Source organism: Falco biarmicus, chromosome 11 (genome assembly GCF_023638135.1).
Source record: "Falco biarmicus isolate bFalBia1 chromosome 11, bFalBia1.pri, whole genome shotgun sequence".
Lineage (NCBI taxonomy): Eukaryota > Metazoa > Chordata > Aves > Falconiformes > Falconidae > Falco > Falco biarmicus.
In genome coordinates this window covers 14,380,392-14,401,586 of record NC_079298.1, presented here as the reverse complement: position 1 = coordinate 14,401,586, position 21,195 = coordinate 14,380,392, and the positions used below count along the sequence as shown (strand labels likewise).

The 21,195-nt window shown below is 54.3% G+C and overlaps 1 protein-coding gene across 4 annotated transcripts in view; it reads right to left on the bottom strand.

Annotated features, from left to right (window-relative positions):
• ERI3 (ERI1 exoribonuclease family member 3) overlaps positions 1 to 21,195 on the bottom strand; it is a 135,203-nt gene that overhangs the window by 19,307 nt on the left and 94,701 nt on the right. For all 4 annotated transcript variants that reach the window (XM_056356713.1, XM_056356714.1, XM_056356712.1 and 1 more), the window contains exon 7: positions 19,439 to 19,538. In XM_056356713.1, coding sequence (XP_056212688.1) covers positions 19,439 to 19,538 — 100 coding nt within the window. The remainder of the gene's footprint in view (positions 1 to 19,438; positions 19,539 to 21,195) is intronic.

The following is a 21,195-nucleotide window of genomic DNA, read 5'->3' as shown; positions in this document are numbered from 1 at the left end:
AGGACGTTAGGATGACCTCTGCTGAGCTGTTTTGGCCCCAGTTCCTTGGGGGTCCCATGGCATTTGTGCTGCCTGCACTTATGGAGCGGTGGCTGCACAGCCCCCGTGAGTGACTATTAAGTGATGCAGCTCAGTTGGTACCACCCATCCCCAAGTCAGACCCAAAGCTGGTACTCCACACCTCTTCATGCCAGCGGCACGCAAAGGAGCCCTCCTCTGCCACAGAGCCGGCAGCGCTGCCCTGCTTTGCATTGAGTGCTGCGATACAATAGAGTGGCCAACGGTAGTGCTTTCACCTTACTTTACTTGTTTGTTTAAATTATTTACACTCCTCAGATGCAAGATTGCTCTCCAAAAGGAGCATCCTTTTGGCTGCTGCAGCAGCTTTAAAATGACTTGCATCCATCACTCAATCGCTTTCAGGTCAAACACACGCTCCCAACTTAATGACCACATTTCCGCAGCAACAAATCTGTCACTGCTGTTTGTTTAAAGCCAACAATCTGTAGGAGCACTGTGTGCAAGGATTGAATTAACTCAGCATCTGAATGACTGCGGTGCCAGATCATTCAAATTGCACCTTTCCTAAGATCTTCCAGCAATGTTAATTAATGTTCCTTGGGTGATGTGCAACATGCTGCAGTGCACAAGGCTGCTGGAGAGAGCAAAGCCCAGTCCCTGTGGGCCTGGGGCCACGGGAGATGGCTTGCTTGCTGCCCCAGCTCCAGAAGCACCTGGTGGGGTGTGTGCTGGGGAAAAAGAGGGGCTGGTTGCTCCCCCTTGCTTTGACACAACCTACCTTGATTTTCCCAAAAGCTTAGTGATTCAGCTGAGATATTACATGCTGAATGTCTGACTCAAGTTGAATTTTTTTCCCAGGAAATTCCAGCCTGAACCATTAATACATTACCATCAACAAGAATTAAAAATATGCTGCTACTTCCCTTAAATTCCAGCTACTTGTTGTTGCGGGGCGGGGGGTTTGTATATGTCCAGATGTTTTGGAACAAAGCCTTGAGGTCTGTTGGGAATGCAATTCTGTGATTCCCATCAGAATCTTGCCAACTTTGGGCAAAGCCAGCCCTGCCTGTGGCCCTGAGCGGCCACACATGGGCTGACACCCAGCCCTCGGCCAGCTCCCTGCTCCCAGCTGCTGCAACCCACCTGGCACCTACTCCAGGCACCTGCGTGGGGAGTGGGGACCCAGCTCCAGGTGCTCCATGACTTCCTCAGGAAGTGCGAGGGAGGAAACTGCCTCCGAAACACTTGCACCGACAAGAGCTGGAGCTGGAGGCAGGCGAAGCAGGAATAAAACGTGATGGGGAGTTAGTGGGGCTGGTGGTGGTGGGAGTTGAGATGATACCAGAGAAATGGGGGAAGGGACTGGGACAAGGAAAAAAGGACAAAGAGCTGGGGAAGGGATGGGGAGGCAGATCGAGCATGGCAAGACATGCAGAGAAGGGAAGAGGGAGTGGGATTCAATCCAACACCAAACCACCTATGTCTCCTGCTGCCATTCGTGGCCTCTAGCTACTCCAGCCCTTGCTGACCAGCAAGTCCTTGGCCCAGAGTGCTCGTCCCAGGCCCCTGGCCATGGTCCTTGTTTGTCTGAGGCATTTACATCTCCATAGAGCAGAACTGGGGTCTGCTGGGGGGTCCTAACCTGGAGAGCTAGAGCCCTTCCCATCTCCCCTCAGACTGCTGCAGTTGATTGGGGCACTGCTCTGATCTCTACCTGCCACCGATTTCAATTCAGCTTCAGTTTTCTTCTTTGACCTTCTCTCCTCCAGACCCTGCTTGCAAACAGAACACAAATTCTCAAACGTGCCCTTCGTTTCTCCTTGCAATATCCCAGCATGCCCCATTCCCAGGCTAGGGAAGGCAATGACCCATGCCTCTTTGAGCCTATACACACATACACAGGGACGGACACACTGCTGCTGCAGATACCCTCCCCAGAGCATGCTCACCCCAGCTCCAGCCTGGAGAAGGAAGCGATGATGCTCTGATGCCATCCAAACTACAAGAGGAAAGCACGATAAAGGGACTTCCAGATGGTTTCCTCCAGGACAGCTGCCTTTTTTCTAGGAGCTTGTGGGTCCAAGGGGCACTCGGGAGTGCTCCTGACTGTGCCTGGGTCTCAGCTGCCACGTTTGCATGCAGCACTCATCCCAATGGTTCTGCCTGCCTGAAAACTGGTCTCTCTGTGCTGATCCCCAGTCCTGTGTGGGCTGGGATGCTCCAAAGGCAAGCGGAAGGAGATGAGCTGACCATGAGCTAGGGGAAGATCTCCCCTTGGCTGTGTCCCTCGGGCCACAGATCAGGGACAAGGTCCAGGAGCATACGCTTCCAGCTCCCTGATGCCCCTGATGCTCTATGCCATGACCTGGAAGGGAAGCCAGCCACTCAGAAGCAGTTAAAATCAGATTGCAGTGTGCTGGTGTAGACAAGCAATGAAGGAGAAGGTCCTAGATAGCACCTGGGAGACATCCCCTGCAGAGAGACACTGCCAGCACTGCAGAGAATGGGGAAGGAGCTGTCAGAGGGGTACAAGATGGGAAAGGCATCGCCCCTTAAGGCCCACCACTTCCTGGCACCCCAAAATGGGTGGGGAACCTCTGCCAAGGCTCCTTTCTCAAGAAAGCCTGGATGCCAGAATTTCAGCCCACCCGGGGCCCTTCTTTTCCTGGCAGCAATTCACTATGTAAAGAGGCTGGATATTTATAATTATGCTCAAAGTGGCCACTTTGAAAATCTATATGTCTCTAGGCTCCCTGTACATCATAATGTCAAGTCTGTGAATGGAGGCATCTATCAGAGGCCTCACATCACAGACCTCGTAGCTGTGATAAACACTCGGGAAATGCTCGCTGAACCCCATGTCCCACTGCTGCCTTCTGGGGAAGAGATTTGGTCTTTGGGGGGTGCCACCATGGGGACTCCTCCAGGAGGGATGCTACCGCGTGCTCGTCAGTCACTGATCAGGGATGGGGACGGCAGCAGGGTCTGGGTTCCTCTAGCCAGAGCCTTCCCTGCTGACCCTTGCTGTCCCTCCAGGTGGGACCATCCAAGCCATTACCCCGTTTCCATGCCATCAGCACACTGCAAAAAGGCAGCTTCCACCCCTTGGTATCTGGGAAAGCCCTGGCGCTGGGAGGATGGTGAGCTAAAGGGACAAGATATACCCCTCAAATGTCAGCTCTGCTCTTGGTTATCAAATCCCCATCCTTTGGCCTCATCAACCCCAGGGTGTCCTAAGCCTGACTGAGAAAGATTAGGCCTGTGACAGAGGTGGGGTGTCAGTCCCCATTCCCAGCAGGGAAACCCATGCAGGGAGCTGAAGCCTCTTCTCCAGTACAGCAAATGTCAGAGCTGGCCCTGAAGCCACGCACCAGCCCACTGCTCCATTGTGCTTACAGGGAGTTTCTATCACACCTCTCCCAGCGTGGGGACACAAAGCCCCAGCTTTGTGTCACCTCCTTGAGAAGTGGGGCAGGTGCCCTGCCGGCGAGATGCCCAAGGGAGATCAGGAATGCCATTCTCTGCCGACAGCATGGCAAGAGGATGCGTAGCCTTCACTAACGCTTTGCCCAGGCTGTTCTTAAAAATTTATTACTCTGTTGCAACATGAAAAATAAGACAGAGAAGTAATCATTAGTATAACTATAACTCCCCGTGCAATAGTCCCACTTGTAAATTGAGATTTATGATTGCAGCTGCCAATATTTTAGAGGCCAGTGCAGGCAGCAGTGGCAGTACAGCCCAGCTACACGCCGCCCCGCCGCAGTTACAGTTTATCACAATCTGCAGAGATTATTGCAATGAATAATACACAACAGGCTGGCAGTGAAGAACTATTCCCGATCAAACGCTTCTGTAAACAACTGAATAAATAATATTGCTCAGCCCCTCTTTAGAGCCCTCGGAGGCCCAAGGAAATCTCTCATTACTCAGCAGGAGAGGCAGTGCCAGGCTTGGAGATGCCACACGGGAGGGACACAGTGACTCTGGGCAGGCACTGGACATCCCAGGGACTGGCATCTGCCAAGCAGACAGCTCACCTTGCCATTGTTTTGGCAGAAAAGGAGGCTGAGACACTGAAAAGACACGCTTACGTGCTCCATGTGCAGCCAGGAACAACCTGCTCGGACAGACAGACAGACACAAGCCCAGACAGACAGATATTGCTGTCCTCTCTTCTGCATGGCAAAGCTTTTGCTCGCTTCTGATACTGAGTTGGCAGCAGGTAAAGAGCAGGTTGCCGGCCCCGGTCTGTGGCAGGGCTGGGGCGTTTGGGGCCGAGCCCACCGGCAGCAGGGCTCCACGTGCTCCCTGAAATGTCAGTAAGTAATGCAACATGATCGGGGTTGTGCGCCAGCAGCTGCAGAAATGGCATTTCTCACACAGCTCAAAAGGATAAAGTTCAGCTCCACGACGCCCCAGGTTCCGGTGCTGCTGCGAGCCCTGTCTCAGCTGCCGTGCCGTGCTGCCGTGGGCACCAGGTCTGCAGAGACCCCTGCCCAGAGGGTGAGCGGGGGGGACTCACCCCTTCCCCAGCACCCATCACGCAGAGGTGCTTTATTTACTCTCTGAATATCTATGCTCACAACACAGTCAGCAGAGGAGGAGGGACTTGAAAGGTGCTGAGGGAGGGTTATAACCTTCCTCAGCCTACAAACCAGCCCTGCAGCAGCTCTGACCCTTCAGAGTCATCACACCATGCTTTCTGTGGGGTGGTGCCTCTACCCAGACTCCCACAGGCAGGGAGCATCCCCTGGCACCTGCGTCCTGCGTGCTCCAGGACCAGCTCCCAGGGTTGTTCCCTGCTGCTCACAGGCTCTCCCCACGGCCGGGTCCTGGGGAAGGGCGAGAGAAGCAAAGCAGGAAAAGTTTGCATCCCTGTGTTGGCTGCAGCGCCTGTATGTGCAGCAATCAGCTCCAATTAATCCCCCCTCAGCTTGGCCCGCCCGCTTCATTACCTCCCCTTGATGAGAACCATCAGTGGGGCCTGTATGATTTTGCTAATTAGCCTCACTTCGTTTATCATTTCCATTTTCTCCCAGAGACGCTCGGCTTGCTGGGCGACAGCTTCATCTCCCGCTGAAACAATGCGGCCCCTTCTGTGCCTGTCTCACTTAGCGCTGTCACCACAGCCATTATGAAATTGGGGTTTCATTTACACACTAATTAAACATTACAGCTTGTTCACAATTACAACATGGGGATGAGGAGGTAACTAATTACTTAAGAAATGAGCTAACATTTATCTCTGATTCCTCCCCCCCCAGCCCACTGCCCTCCTCTCCAATCAAGATTAGAAATTGTTGTTCAACAGCAGTAGCCCAGCGGGCCCCTGCCTGCCTCCACATGTGCCGCATCCCCTTCGGGGGGCCGCACCGAGACCCCGGCCCCGGGACAATCCATCAACCCCTAATTGCAGCTGGGATGACGGGGGGCTGTGGCGGCAGCGGTGGTGCATGGCGCTGTGCCAAACGGGCTGCATGGGGATGGGCTGTGATGCTAGGGATGCATCCGTCCCAGCTAGCCCTGCCCGCTGATCTGGCATCCCCGGGACAGCCTGGCCAGGGTGGCAGCAGGGACCGAGGTGCTCCCTGGGCATCACAGCCCCCTGCATCTACTGGGCTCTTGCCCCTCAGGTTGATGCCTGGCTCTGCACAGAGGCCGTGGATGTCAGCACACCCTCCACATCCCTGCTGATGGGCAGCTCATCCTGAAAAGACATTTTCTTCAGGGAGGAATTAACATTTAAAACTGAGAACCATTAGAGTAAATAAAGCAGGCTGTCACTCGGATCAAAAGGCAACGCAAAGAGTGGGCGCTTGGGACACAAATGCGACTGGGGAGATGGGCCCTAGGGAGCAGGCAAGCAGGGAAAGGGGCAGGCGCCCCTTTGTTCATTGTCGGGGTGGGGTGGCTGCATGGGCAGGCTGTCACCCCCTGTTTGGCCTAGCAAGGCTGGGTGCTGCCGCTGAGCGAGCAACAGCCCCCTTGCACAGGCGGCACAGGGCTGCCATGTGCTGCTGCTGTGGCGAGCGGTGCAGGCTGCGGGCAGCAGGTGCAGGGCGCAGGCAGACTGCACCCAGCGCCACAGACAGGTCACAGCACAGGGCAGCAGAGAAGGGTGACAGGGACCAGGATGGGGGGATGCACGGTTGCCTGCAAGGCAGCAAGATGGCTGGTGGGAGAGGCTGGGGATGCTGCTGCGGTGCCTGGACACTCCTGCAGGCTCTGGGAAAAGGCAGCGCTGCTGCAGGGCTTTTGAAACACAAGAGACTCCCCCCATAAACAGTCCTAAGCACTGGAAATGCTCTCAGAAAAAACACCTAGTTCAGCACCAGACAATTAAGGTTCTTTTGCAACTCTTAACCCGTGATTTTGAGACAAAGAATTTGGCCTTGGCATAATTTGAACTGCTAATTGCTTTCCTGATCCGCAGTCAGAGAACTGAGCTGAAGCTTGGGCACAAAAAAATCACCTTCCCTGTCTGGGAGAAAATTCAGAGCCGCTCTCCAGGGGGAAGGGGATGCTCTCTTCTTCTCTCCGAGGAGCTTAAAAAATAATGATCAGGAAACAGTTAAGCAAAAGGGGGGGTGAACTGGTGGTTTAAAAAAAAAAAAAAATCCCTCACACCACTTTATAATAATAGTAACAACTCATTCCCATAGTTTTTATCCTTCCTGTCTTTAGCCCACAAAAAAAAAAAAAAAAAAAAAAAAAAAAAAAAGAAACCCTGAGCTAAACTACTGACACTGGCTGGGAGCTTAGAACTGCCGCATCAAACAGAGCCCTTGAATCTCCTGAACATAATTGTGCTGCCCTCTAACCTCAACCTTCAATCAGTGCAGTGTAACTATCTCATTTTAGCCTACAGGACACACCCCTCTGCTAACTAGCAGCCATATTCTTCTCATTAGGAGACTGCTCTGGATGGGAGCGTGGAGGCAAAGCCGTTGTCTCTCTCTTTCTCTCCCTCTCTGCCTCTCTCGGCTGTTATATAGGTACTTCTGGCGGCGGGGAGCGCACTAGCAGAGGGCTTTGTGGGTGCTGGAGATGGCCCAGCTGCCAAGCTCTGAGCTCCCCCGGCACGCAAATAAAGCCAAATGGCTGGTTCATGGCTGGAAAGGTCCAGGATGGGAGAGGGGACCTGGCCCTGGTACCCCTGGCACCGGGCGGCTGGCCCTGGCGAGCTGCAGCTAATGGCTACAGTGGGCTTCCCAGCAAGGTGCTGCTGCGGTGCAGGGCAAGGGGCTGGGGGTCCTGCCCAGCGCCGGCTCACCCCACGCACAGAGCCCCAGGGGAAGTGTCCTGGGGTGGCAGTGCCAGGGTACGGCTCCCCTGCCCATTGGGCAGGCTGAGGCGGTGGCGGGCAGGGAGGCATGCGTGCCCTGGGAAGCACGGGCAGCCAGCAGCGCCAGCACCCTGCCTGCTGCCGAGGGGTGGGCAGGGAAGCACGGGGCCGCGCAGGGCTGGTGTGCACAGCCAGCCCCTCCGGCTGGGCAGTCGCCCCCCCTGCACGTTACAGGCCTACGCGGAATTAACAGCGAGGCTAACTAATAGCAGGAAAACTTACCCAGGCCTGCGGGTGCTCTCCATCACTGGGGGGTTTTGCACCACGTCACTGGGCAGGGGGTTTTCCATGGTTAAAGATCAGCTTGGCACAGCGCAGGGTGAGACAGGACAGTCCTGCAGCCCACCAGGACAGCCCAGCCGATCCCGCTGCACCTCTGGGCCACCACCTGGCCAAAAACTGATGGCAGTCCTTGAGCTCCGGCTTCATGCCATCCCCTCAGAGACCTCCAAGCACGCAGGACAGATGCGTCAGACCACAGCACTGACACAGAACCTGGGTCCCCGCAGCACGGACCAGCACACCGACCCTTAGCCATGACCATGACCCTCTCCTCCTGCCTCCCCCTCCAGGTCCTGCACACCAGCAGCACCCAGTTCAGGGCCCAGGCTGGAAGGAGCTGCTCAGGCTCTCGCTTGGTTTGAAGAACCCAGCTTCCAAGCTGGAGCAGGACTGCTCAGGACCCTTGGGGACTGAGGGAAACACTGCTGTCCCAGTGCATGCCCGCTGCGGGGCTCGGCTGTGGGACTGGGAACAAGCCAGATCTGGGGTGGTTAATGGCACAGCTGGGATCAGCCTGTGCCGTGGCAGCTGCAGCTTTGGGAAGAACCTTACCCTATGGAGGATAAAGAGGCGAGCAGATCCCCCCTCAGATCCCACTGTGTGTCTGCACCCACAAAGCGAGCAAGGCCATGCTGGGAAAGGGCAGCGGTTTGGCTGGTACAGCCCTACCCTCCTGCCAGAGCCCTCTGCCCTGCATTTCAACATGTTAGCAACTTGGGAGGGGGGCAATTAGCCTGATTTGTGTAAGGACAGGGAAGAACACAGCACCGGACAGATTTTCGATGCTTCAGTGCCCATGTTCCCCACACAGCAGCATCTTCCCCATCCAGGCCTTGTCCCTAGATCCTCTGCTGAGTTATACCAGCTATTAACACGCTCCAAGTTTGTTATCTTAAACAGGCCACTCAGGACATGGGGCAGTGATCCTTAAACCAATTAACGTGATCCTTTGATTTCAGGGGAGAATGAAGAGGGGACTGTCAGCGTGGCGGCGAGGCAGGAGTTACGGGTCAGAGCCTAACAGCACAGAGGTGCCCGTTAGCTCTTAACAAGAGGTGGGGGCTGGCGGCAGCTGCCAGACCTGGCTTACATCAGAGCCCTTCTCTGGATCCTCAGCCCCGGCCCAGTGCCACTTCCCAGGCACCGAGGAGAGCAGAGGAAAGCAGCACCATGGCGCTTAATGGGGGCCAGATGCCAAAAAAGCCTCTGCCGCCCCGCGCCTGGGTCGGCGCTGCCAGGAGAGCAGTGATGGCACCGCATTCTGGCACATGGCATGGAGGCAGCTCCCCTCGGCCGTGGCAGGGACAGCCATGGTGCCGGCAGTGCTCAGCCTATGGTCCTGGGCACCCCAGGGTGCCAGGGGCTGCATCACCCCACGGCCCAAAACTTTCCTCTCCTTCTTTCTTTGCTTGGCTGTTTTTTAAAGCAGAAGTTCTCTTAGCGAAGTCTTTCGGGGGAAGGTGGAGACAGAGTAGGAAGCCAAAGAGAATCGTCTTGCTAGTCAAAGCCTTTAACAACTATTTTTAATATCAGGCAGAGGAGCAGGATTTTGAAATGAAACAGCCGGTGCCTCTTTGATGGGTGAGCTACAGATCTTGAAACAAGGTCCATTCCCTCCTCCTTCACTAACTAACAGCCATATTTCTCTCATTAAAGACAATCTGGCTGTATTTTCAAACTTCTTAACAAGGCGATCACCGTAATTTGAGATTTCTATTATCCATGCTCCTATTACAGCAGTCTTTTAAGCAGCTAGCTTTTTTTTTTGCTTTCTTTCCCTGACTTTGTCTCTCCCCTCAAACTGCCATTAGTGGTAATGACGTGCAGGAAACAAGAGCGCCAAGAACCATCTTTTTTCCCCCCTTCTTTTTGGTACTAGGTTGTGTGGGGGTAGCAATAAGGAATAGAATAAAAAGCAAAATGAAGTTTGGTTATCTCTTATCTGGAGTTTGGGTTTTAATCCGCCCAGGAGCACAAACGAAGCCAATGCAGTACCTTATCTCCCCGGTCGATCACAGACCCCCCTCCTCAAAGACCCCCAGCTCTCTCCCCTTCCCAAAGGCACCCGGCCACGGCCCCCTCCCTGCCCCATTAGTCCTTCACTGGGCTCTGCCAGATGGATGCAATTTGCATAATATCACCAGCAGAGGCTGGCAGATCAGCTGGGGTCAGGCTCTGACATCCCCAGCACAGTCTATCTCCAAGTGCTAATTTGGGTTGCATTGATCTCTCTTTCTGATTTCTTTGTCATTTACGTCTGCAACGGTTTGACAGGAGATACAGAGACAGACAAGGGGGGAAAAGAAGGGAAGGGGGGGAAGAAGAGGAGAGAAACAAAGATTGTAGTTACAGATGTCTTTAAGAGAAAAAACAGATTAATCCAAGGACTCCTCTGAGGGTCGCAGCTTTGAAACATCCTAATTATCCTATTCTTATGAATTCCTGTACAGACTTGGGGGTGGTGGTGTGTGTGTCTTATCAGGGAACTCAGGGGAATGGAAACTTGTTAAATTGCAGTGGAGTCTCTCTGGCTGGCTGCTACCCGCTCCCCTCCTGCACCTTGCAATTGTTTCTCATTAGGTGAAGCCGGGCAGCTTTAAACCTGGCATCCCTCGCTGACACAGCCTTCCCCCCGTACCTCTGCCACCACTCTCGTTAAAGGCAGATCTTCAGTAAAACTTGGGCAGGAGTGTCTCCTCCTCACAGAGGTGCTCACAGCCACCAGCCCTGCGCTGCCCAGGGAGGCCAGAGCCAAGATAGCATGGATGCCTGAACCCTGGAGACAAGGGCTAACCCAACAGGGACAGCAGCATCCTTGCAGTCCCTCAGGATGTGTGTCTGGAAGGGCAGGTTTGGACACACATTGCTGTTGCAGGACAGTATGACATTAAGAGATGCCTTCCACTGGAGTCCACTGCAGAGCAGGGCAGGCAGTCCGTGCTCTTAACTGAGGTGTTTACATTCATTAACAGGAAACTCTTCCCCTCGTCACAGGTAAGGGACGACGTGCTAGCATTTAGGCTCGTCTAGGACACATCAAGAGAGACACCAAGGCACCAAAAGAATCCATGGGGAAATCAAAATGTCAGTGTTCTACATCACTACTTTCTACAGAAAAAGCTCTCTAGAAAATTAATGATTTTCCATGGCTTTTCACCTAACACGTGTCTCACTGTGTTGAAGGATGCATCACGGTGTACGGGAAGTGCTGCTTGCTACAGGGGCAGGAGAACAAGTGCTAGCAGAGATGTTTTACCTGCCAGCACAACAAGGCACAGGCCTCGGTCAGGGCAAGGGTTGTTCCACCAGTGTGTGTGTGTGTGTGTGATATTTCACAAGGCTCAGCCACAGGACTGGACAAATAGCCAACAGTGGGATGGGTCCGAGGCAGTGCAAGGCTCTCTACAGTACAGATCAGTTCACATCTGCACACTCCTGACGTTGGGACTGGCTGACTGGTAAGACAGAGCACACACAACACTCCGTCAGCCTCTCCCTGTGCTCCCAGTACGCCCACAACAGTTTAGAGGGATATGGAAAACATATTTAAGAGGTTTCTCATCTGTCACGGGACAGGAACTGGGCCAGGTGTTGGGCTGAGGACCACAGCTGGCCTGGGAGGGAGTGGAGGACACTAGATCTGCTCTTCTCACCAACGGAGGCAGTCCTCACCATTGGTCCTAAAACTAGAAGCCAGAGGAAGGGGGTACAGCAGCAGCCATGCAAAGGGCAGCTGCAGGACGACAGCAGCACTGCCCTGCCGGGGGTTAGCCAGGTCTTAGGCTCGAGACAGACCTGCCCCGAACTGCAGCTGGGCCTCCCAGGCATTGTGGCACAGCAAACAGCGCATAATCCAGAAATCCCTTTTAAATCTTCAGTCTGACACTGGTGCTGCGAACAAAACTGCTTCCAGCCAGAAAAGAAGGGCTCGTGCCTACCTCCCATGTATCGCAAGTGAGCAGGCACTGCCACGAGGTGCACACGGTGGCACCCCAACTTTTCTCAGGCAGCTGAAGCCCCGCAGCCCGTCACCTTCCTCTCCCAAGGCCCCTCTCCCCCGGGGTCCATGAGCCATCAGGCCTGGGGCAAGGTGTGATGAGCCCACCACATCCCCAGCAGGCAGCAGGGTCGGGCAAGTGCCTGTGCCCCTACCCCAGCGGGCGCACGACCAACTTTCGGCAGGGTAGGACGGAGGGGTGAGTGCAGTCAACACAAACACTCAATCATCCTTCCTTTCTTTCTTCTGTGCCTCCTTTGTTAACTGCAGGAAACAGCTGAAAGACCTTGAGTTTCCCATTGTAGCGTGTATGGGAACAGAGCTGCAGTGATCAGAACATACCCCCCGCTGCTCCCGGGGAAAAAGGGAGAGCAGAATCCTTTCTAAAAAGGGTTTACGATTAGAAGAGTGTTCTGTCACTCTGGCGCGCAGTAATCCACTGCGCCACCAAGTCCCTTCAGAGAGATGTCGAAAACTTAAATGACTGAAAGCAAAAGAGCCCCGGCTCAGGTTCCCAGGCAGCCAGACATCCTAATTATCTTTAGATCCACTCCCACATGGAGGGGAGAGAGCACACAAGAGTGAAAAAAAAAAAAAAAAAAAAAGTAAAGAAAAGAAAAAGAAAGAGGGAAAAAAAAAAAGACTGTCACATTGCTTTTTTCTTTTTTTAAAAGCTTGTCTCCGCTCACTGCTTTTCCAGCTGTGACACCTCTCACGGTAGTTAATTAGAATCATGTCACCGCGTTAATGTGCTCTGACTGGACTCTGACAGACGCACGTCCTCTAACCGGCTGCCCTGGCCGGCCCGGCCCTCCCTCCCACCCCTTCTTGGGGATGTAGGGCCCGCTGCTCATGGCAGGACCCCTCCCCACCTGCCTGTCACCCTGTCCCCATGCCCACAGCCTGGCGGGTGCCCCGGTGCGGCTGGGCTGGTGCCTGCACCCTGCCCGCCTGCGCCCTGCCAGCACCCTGTCTGCCTGCGCCCTGCCTGCCTGCCTGTGCCCTGCCTGCGCTCTGCCTGCCTGCACCCTGCCTGCACCCTGCCCGCCTGTGCCCTGCCTGCACCCTGCCTGCGCCCTGCCGGCACCCTGCCTGCGATGGCGCGCAGCCGCTCCACCTGTTCTGGATCCGCCTGACCTTTACAAGCTCTAATGCAAAATGACACTGCTCATTTGATGACATTTCTGTTGATTTTTACTTAAGTCTGTTTTAATTATTTAACTTGGAGTCTCTCCCCTTCTGCCTCGGGCTGGGGCTGCTGTGTGGCCCCAAGGCAGCCCTGCGCCCCGCTCCACAGCAGGGAGCCCGGGGCTCACTCTGGCTCTCAGCATCCCCTGGCAAAAGGATGGTGCGGAGCAAACGGCACTGCCCCCATGCACAGCACCAACTGCATGCCACCTCCACTGGGAAAAGAAGTGCTGAACAGGGTATGCCTGCTCTGGGGGAGCATGGGGTTCTCCCAGGCTTCTTCCATCCCCTTCGAGGGACAGGGAGAGTGGGACTGGCTATGCCAGCCAGGGCCACATGGGCTGGGATGGGAAGTGGTCAAAAAAAATGGGAGGGAATTTCCAAAACTGCTGTCCCTGTCCCCTTGTTGCCCCTGCCCCACTGCAGAGGAGGTGGGTGGGCTCCAAGGGTGACTGGGGATTCCATGGATGCTGGGGGGCTGCAGGCTTCCCTGCGCTCCCGGGAAAGGCAGCAAAACGAAAGAGGGGAAAAGAAAGCCGGGAAGAGTGAGAGGAGGCTGAAATAAAGCCAGTAAGCTGCCAGGACCACACACTCTCAGCACGTCGCAGGGTGAGATGAAGCCTCATCAGCCGCTGCCGAGCTGCCGGGGGGAGAGCCAGCGCTGACAGCCAGAGCCCCCATTACGGCGGGTGGCCTGCCACCTGCCACCGCACTTAGCGAGCGTGGCCCTCGCCGCCCTCTCCTTCAATGTCAGCACGGAGGGCAGCCCGGCTGCGGGGACACAAGCGGGCAGAGGGACGGCTTCGCCGGGCAGGAGGCACCCCGGCAGGCGCTGGCCCGGCTCCCCGCGGCGGTGGCAGCTCGAGGTAGTTAATTAGAATCGTGTCACTAAGTAAATGCGCTCTGACTGGACTCTGACAGACGCTCACCTATGACACTGGGGGCCAGGAGACAATCCACATCAAACTACTGCAGTTTGACCCTTTTAACACAAAGAGTAAACTCACTGTACATCGAGTTGAAGCTCATTAAAACTGTCTACTCTGCGAGCATCCCATTAACCTCACTGTTAAAAACACGCAATTCCTCTTCTTCTTTCCGAGGCCTAATTAATGCTCTGGATCAGGAACAATATCACACCCTAACCTTCCGAGATTTCCAATCAGTAAATGAAAAGCGAGAGATGGAGCCAGGAAGGGACGGTGGCTTGCTGGGTTGCTCACGGCATGGGCTGCTGACCTGCCCGGGCAGGTGGGGCTTTTCCATCTGGCACAGCAGAGATCGCCGTGGAGGCGGCATGGCACTGCCCCGGCCAGGGGGACTGTGGGCACAGGGATGGTGAAGCCCCACGCAGAGGCTCACAGCTCGCAGGGTTACAAGCTGGTGTAATAAGAGCCCAGCGTGGGCATCAGGTCATGACAGGTGCTACTACGGGACCAGATCTCTCGGTCACGAGGCATGGGTGCTGCGGGTTCACTAGCAGCAGCAGCCTGGGTACCCTCCTTCTCCAAAAAAGAAAAAAACCCGCAAACCAGACATTTAGAACTAAATCTAAAATCACAATAATGTGTGTGCCAAAGCCTGAACTTTAAAAGAATCCACTAAATTAAATTAGATTCAAAAAAGATCGTCAGCAAGGGGTAACTTGTTTTAAAGACAGTCAGTGCACTAGAGGTGGAAGCAGAGCTGACAAATGAGAGAAAAACTTTCCCAGCAGCAGCAGCTACTTCTGCAGATGTGGAAACTTCCCCCTTTTTCCAGCATGTTTTCAGTTCAATAACTAGCTTGTTCAGAGCTGAGAAACAACAAAGGACTGGGAAAAAAAAAAAGGAAAAAAAAAAGGTGTGCCTTTTATCTTTTCCATGATCAGGGAAACAAACAAACCAACAAACTAAGGTGGGAGAGGATGAGAGGTACTAATACTAAAATCTTGAAAGGCCGGTTTCCAGAAACACTCCTTCAACTCACAGATCACTTCTTGCTTTGGTTTCATACACCAGCTGTTTTCACCTAGAAAGTGTTCCAAAATTTACTTTTCCTTCAATATTGAGTACATGCAAGGGAAACAGGATTTTACCAATAAAACCTATGTGAACTACAGCTGGGGTACTGTAGCACGGCGTTCCAATTCTCATCCAAAAGAGTAATCACAAGTAATAATTTAATAACCATCTCTTTAAGAGCAAACAGTAATTCACTACTTTTCTAACGTAATGAATATCTAAAACCTAAGACTAAAGGCATGTTATGTTACATGATTGATCAAAATAAATTAGCAAAAATCGAGTATTTGATGAATAAAAGAATAACTAGATTTAACAACTGGGCAGTGCTAAGGAGAGCTGCACTTCGTTTGATAGGTGCTGGTCAGTAAAACTTGGCCTTTTTTCAGGGAAACAAGTGGAAAAAAAACCCCAAAATAGAAGAAAATCAATTACTGAATCCAGGTGAGCTGCTGGCTGATTTAAATCATAACTAAAGCCTGGAATTTTAATCCTTCTGATTTACATCAGTCTCTGAACCTCAGTAGGGAGAATCCACTGCAAGAACCCAGCTCCGCTGGTGAGGAGCCTGTGAATGCTGGTCTTTGCGTGACAGTGCCAAGACCCCCATTACAAGCTGCAGCTTGTTTTAGGCTACCAGCGTCTCAAAAATTTAAGAATGGCAACATGCACACATCTGTAAGATGAGTAACTTCTTGGTAACATTCAGCTTCATTTTGTTGAGGGCCAAGAAAACACCGGACAAAAAGAAGCTCCTCACCTCAAGGTGCTACAGCCTGTGCTAGAGCTGACACGCATTTAATCCATGTTTGAGGAGAGATGGAAGCTGCAGTAAAAAGTCCTTTCCAGACCTCAGGGCCACATTCAGCCCAGAGGGAATGCTTAGAGCCAAAATACCAACCTGAGAAGAGGCATGAATGAATCAGTCTCAATCCCCTTTTGCTCTTTTTCCCGTTTCCCAAGGGCTCTCACTCCCTGGAGCAGGACTTTACTACTTACCTACCTCCTTATTCTTCTGCTCAGCACTTCTCAGCAAGCTGAAATACTGATATTTCCCCCCTTCCTTTACCTTCTTCCTCCCAAGAAAGCAACTGCACCAGACCTGCACCCACCCCACCCCAAGGCAGCTATATTTGCAGTGTATGCAAACACACTTTGGTGTATTTGGTGACACAAACCACTTTTCTAGCCCCTCGAAAAGATTTGCAGTTCACTTGCTCCCAAGTAGAAACCAGACAAAACCTAGAATGTGAGCTCTGTTCAGCAACTTGCTGTATGCGTGGCCATACGTCCCAGGGATGTGGTGAGACTCCACCACACTCCACCATGAGCCCCTTCCGCCCACACGCACCAGATGCTAAAGGTGAGGTTCCTGTCCAGAATCTGGCCTTGGACCTGCAGGGGTTTGAATGCCCCTAACTCCCTGGATTTTGAACAAGATGAAGGAGAGGAGATGAAGCACAGAGCAGGACTGGTCCCTGAGCATGCCAAGTGCAGGGATTTGGAGCAGATATCTGCTGAGCCAGTGAATCAGAAAGTGATTTGAAAACAAAGCAATACACAACCGATCAGGCAAGACAGCAAAATTCCCTGCAAATTGTTTGCAAAAACAAGTGGCCATCCACTGCAATTTTTCTGTCAGATTTGAAGGGAAACATCCACGTTGCGCATTCCTGTATAAGCGAGCTGAGGCTTCACAGGACTGCCTGCATCCCCCTGGATTGCACCCCATGCTGCTGGGAAAGGAGCTGCATGGATGCTCTTTCACATGGCACAGTATTCATGAAACTGGTGTGGCTGGCTAACGCATTTCCTTGCTGCTTCCTTCTCAGCCCTCTGGTTTGCAGGCTTCTGGACACCAGCGACCCATGAGGGCCATGAAAATCAGAGGCTGACCCTAGCTACACCCACCTTGGGCACCCCTGGGGAAGCCCTCCACGCTGCTGCGCCCCAGGATTGACCACAAAAGAAAAGGAAAGCTCTAGACCACGTGGGAACTCCCCCAGAGCCACAGCCAGCTTGTCTCACCACAGCAGCAAGAGGTGGGCAAGCAGCATGCTGCAGCATTCTCCCCCCTCCTCTCCAGCAGCTGTCCTTGAGGAGGGGTCGCTTATTGTGCCGAGCGGGCAGGGCTGTGGCAGGAGCAAGGCTTCTTACAGCCAGGGAGGGAGGGGGAGGGCAGCCTGGGGCAAGGGATGGCGTAGCTTCTCCCAGTCCTAAAGGAAAAACAGTTGAAAGCATGAAGGAGGAGAGGAGTAAGGACTGCTCAGGTCACAGGGTAACCACCAGCAACTGGGATGACTGTGCCCAGTCCCAGTAGCCAGTATGGAAGGACTCAGCTGTGGAGGACTGACACTTGCTCCAGGATGAGGCAGCAAAGCCAGACCCAAGGAAGCCAGGCCACTCCTGCAGTGAGTGGCCCCTCCTTGACCTAGGGACCTCTTGGGCTGTCACCTAGAGGCAATACCTGATCCATGCCTAGGACCTAAAAGGCCAGCAGGCTGGGAAACAAAGCAGCCAGAAAGTCAGAAGGCTGGTGCCTTGACAAAATGCCAGGCAAGCCATGTCTCCAGACACCAGCATCGCCCCAAGCCTTCTCCCAGGGGGGACACTGGGCTACTAAGCCCAAAAGCCAGCAGCCCTGACACCACGGGCAGCAGCTGTGCCTGGGGCTCCCAAGCTGGCCAGGAGGAGAAGCCATTCTCCCTGGCTGCCGTTCAACAAGCCATGCCTCCAGCTCACTCCCAGGAGCTCAGCCTGCAGTAAAGCCACCAGGCACAGGGTGCCAGTGGCTGCCACCTCCGCAGGCAGGCAGAGGATCGCAGATGCCCAGGGCAGAGCTGCTTTGGACTCAGCCCAAGCAGAGCAGCCAGTAGGCTGCAACACACAGGGCATGTGTGCACCGGTGCCAGGGTGATGGAGACCATCATGCTGCTGGCCTGGCATCCTTCACAGCACCCACATAAACCCTTCCAAACAGCGTGTGAAAGGCAGGTCTGCCACTGGGATGGAGCGCTGCAAGCAGGGAGCTTGGCTGGCTGGGTCACATGGCTCACCTGGCACTGGGGTGAGCTGGGAGTGCTCCCCCGCAGAGGGAGTTTGACAGAAATTAAGAAGCAAAACCCGCCTAAAGGACTGGAATAGGGAGGGACACAAACGGTGTGTCTCTGAACTCCATCAGGCACAGACACCTGTGCAAGACAACAGCACTGACATAAACACAGGCAGAAACCAACACCAGACAGATGATACTCCAGAGCTGGGGACACCTTGTCAGAGTAAGAGATGACAGCAACTGAGGGCTCTTGCCATAAATAAAATGATGAAAGATGAGGCACAAACCAGCCCTACATCCCCCAGGAGACCCTAGGAAAAGGCCAAGCCCCCAGAGCAGGACATGCACACACAATTCCTGCAGTCCCTGCTCCCTCCCCATGATTCCCCCCAACATGGCACACAAGCAAGGCAAATCGCAAATCTGCTCCCAGGCAAGGAAGCAAATTTTAATGCTACCTCTGTCAATAATGCAACCAGATCCATAGTTCAAAAGGAGCTTGCTAATTAAAAGCTAGTGAGCTTTAAATAATTCATCTCCTTAACTTGGATTGATTGGAGAGTTTAATGGTTAGAGTCTTGAAACAATATTAACCAGCCTCCTCAAGGCCCAGGTAGCCGGTGACTTTTCCAAGTAAATCTTACCTCCTTGCAAACGTTAACGCTCACAACTCACAGTGGATGAAAGGCTGGGAGGCAGAGGGAAAACCTGACCGCTGGTCTCCAAGAGGTGATCCAACACCCCGCAGAGAAACAAGACTGGCAAGAGTGATGGAGCCCTGAATTACAGCCCTGCTTACAGCCCAGTAAATCTGAACTCCTGCCCATACCACAGCCTACTGCTGGCCTAGCTCTGCGCCTCCAAGCGTTAAGCAGCAGGCAGATATATGGTGTCAGCGTCCTGGGCCAGGTTTCCCTCCTCATACCACTTTCATCCCCGCTGCAGAGGAGCTAGGGGAAACATGGAGCTCTGCCACTGCGCATAGTAGTCTCAGTTGTTTATCTTGGAGCAGACTGTGGGATCATGAAACTCATCACACATGTGAGCAAATGGGATGATGACTCAGTTCTCCAGCTGGTACCAAGCATCTTAGTTCTGCAGTAGGTCTCCAGCCAGCTCCTGAGGCTGCGCTGCCTGGTAGGGCCTCCTTTCCAAGGACAAATGCAGCAGCCAGAGCAGACAGAGGACTGGTCCAACAGGGAGAGCATCCCACCCAGCCTGGGGACTCCTGCCCTGCACTCCAGGCACAGCACAAGTCCTGGTACTGCCCACATCCACCCCCAGCCCAAGCACTGCCAGAGTGGCTGCCCAGGGGAGCAGTTCCCCAGCCAGAGGGACAGGCAGGTGTGCCAGGGGTGGAGAGCTCATCCACGTACCCATCCTGCCCTGACACATCTTCGTCCCTTCTACCAGCTGGAAACCCTGCAGCCCTTTGTCTGGCTCTCAGCACCCCAGCCTAGACAAGCTCTCAGAGCCAAGGCATCTCCTGTATGCCCGGAGCAGCAGCCACGGGGACAGGAAGGGTGCAGCATGGTGTCACTCACCTATCCCGCTGTGAGGCCTCCCTATGTGCTGTAGGTTCAGTCCTTTGTTCATGTCTAAGAGCCCGTTCTTTGGCCAACTCCCCATGGCAAAGCTGTACGCCTGGAAGAGAGAAGCAGAGGGTCAGACGGGTGCACAGCCCATGTGCAGACATGTTTTATATTTGCCCAGGCCTGGCTGCTCCCACGGCCAGCATTGAGTCTGTGTTTGCTATGTTCAGTGCAGCCCCATGCATCACCCTCATAGCAGCTCTCCTGGAGCCACCCGAACAAAGCGCCCTCACCCTGGCCTGCCACCCCTGATGCTCCTCAGAGAAAAGCTGTCCGGGGCCTCTGGTGGTGTCCTGAATAGGTGACAATCTCACAAGGTTTACTGGGTACTGTGGCAGATTGGCATCACTCAAGACCACCTTCACCACACTGGGGCAAGCTGGGGGCTGTGAGCTTGTCACATATGTCCCTGGGTTGCTCCAACACTGTGCCCCCATTGCTGCCTCACCAAGGATGAGGTCAGAAGCAGGAGTCAGGGGGGCTTGGAAAGGGGTGCCCACATCCAGGCAGTCCCCTTCCCTCCCTGGCAAGCATAGCCCTCCCAGCCTCCCCTTCCCTTTCCATCCCCAGACCCCAGCTGTGTCAGGGCTCTCCATCGCTGGGAGAAACACTACTGGAAGCCAGCACTGCTCACCCCACTGCACAGAGCCCACAGCCTGGCCGGCGGGAGCCTGCTCCATCCCAGCTGCATCCCCTGGCAAGGCTTCCACCAGGAATGAGGCAGCCAGGAGCCTGAGCAGCACAAAACCCCACCGGACAATGCACACATGAAAGCAGCCAGGACTCTGTGTCACACTCATGGCTGTAATTACAGCCTGACAGCCACGTATCTTCTTCATCTTGAGGAATTAAGCTCAGCGCCTCATTGTGAGCAGTAAGAAGGGTGCGTGGGCTTAGCGTCGCTCATGCTGGTGCTATCTCTGCTGCCGTGAGGGCCATTGTCCCCACATGAGATCAGGTCAATCCAGCAGCCCCTATCTCCCTCCTGCAGCGGGGATCATCGCTAACCACGGCCACAGCCACAGCACAGCAGGGCACCACCGACACCCTCCGCAGGCTGCGGACGCTGGGTGGGGGGGATGCTCTGCAAGTGCGAGCAGGGCTGAACTGGGCAAGTGGAGCTGAGCGGTGCGCCCCGCAGCCCACCACCCACCTGCCTGCCACTGGGCCCTGCTGCCAGTCCCTCTGGCCACTGCTACCTGCTGCTCTGCCCAGCACGGGCAGGGCCAGTCCCCATGTAGCCCCTGCCGCTGCAGCCCCCCCCCCCCCCCCCCCCCCCCCCAGGAGCTACAGGGCTTGAGGGAGTTAATTTGTTACTGGCCTACGTAACCATTCATGCTGCTTTGTTACTCCTGCCTTAGCAAAACAGAGGGCTCTGCAGATAATTAATAGACAGCATTGCTAATCCTGTTGGGAGATGATTAGCAATTAAAACTCCTAATTAAGTCTGTGCATAATTCACTGAAATTACACTTTGTGTACACAACGGGGAGGTTTCCTTTGCCTTCAACAAACATGCTCTGGCATCTTCATTGCCACGGCTGGGATGCAGGCTGGCTAGCCGCAGCACAGTGGGGAGCTGGGGTCTGTGGTCAGGATGGGACCCTGCCACCCACCTGCCGGGTGGCTCGGGGTGACGGCTGCAGTGGCTCCCCATGCGGCTCCCTCTCCTGGGCTCTGTCCCAAAGAGCAAGCCCAGGCACACTGCA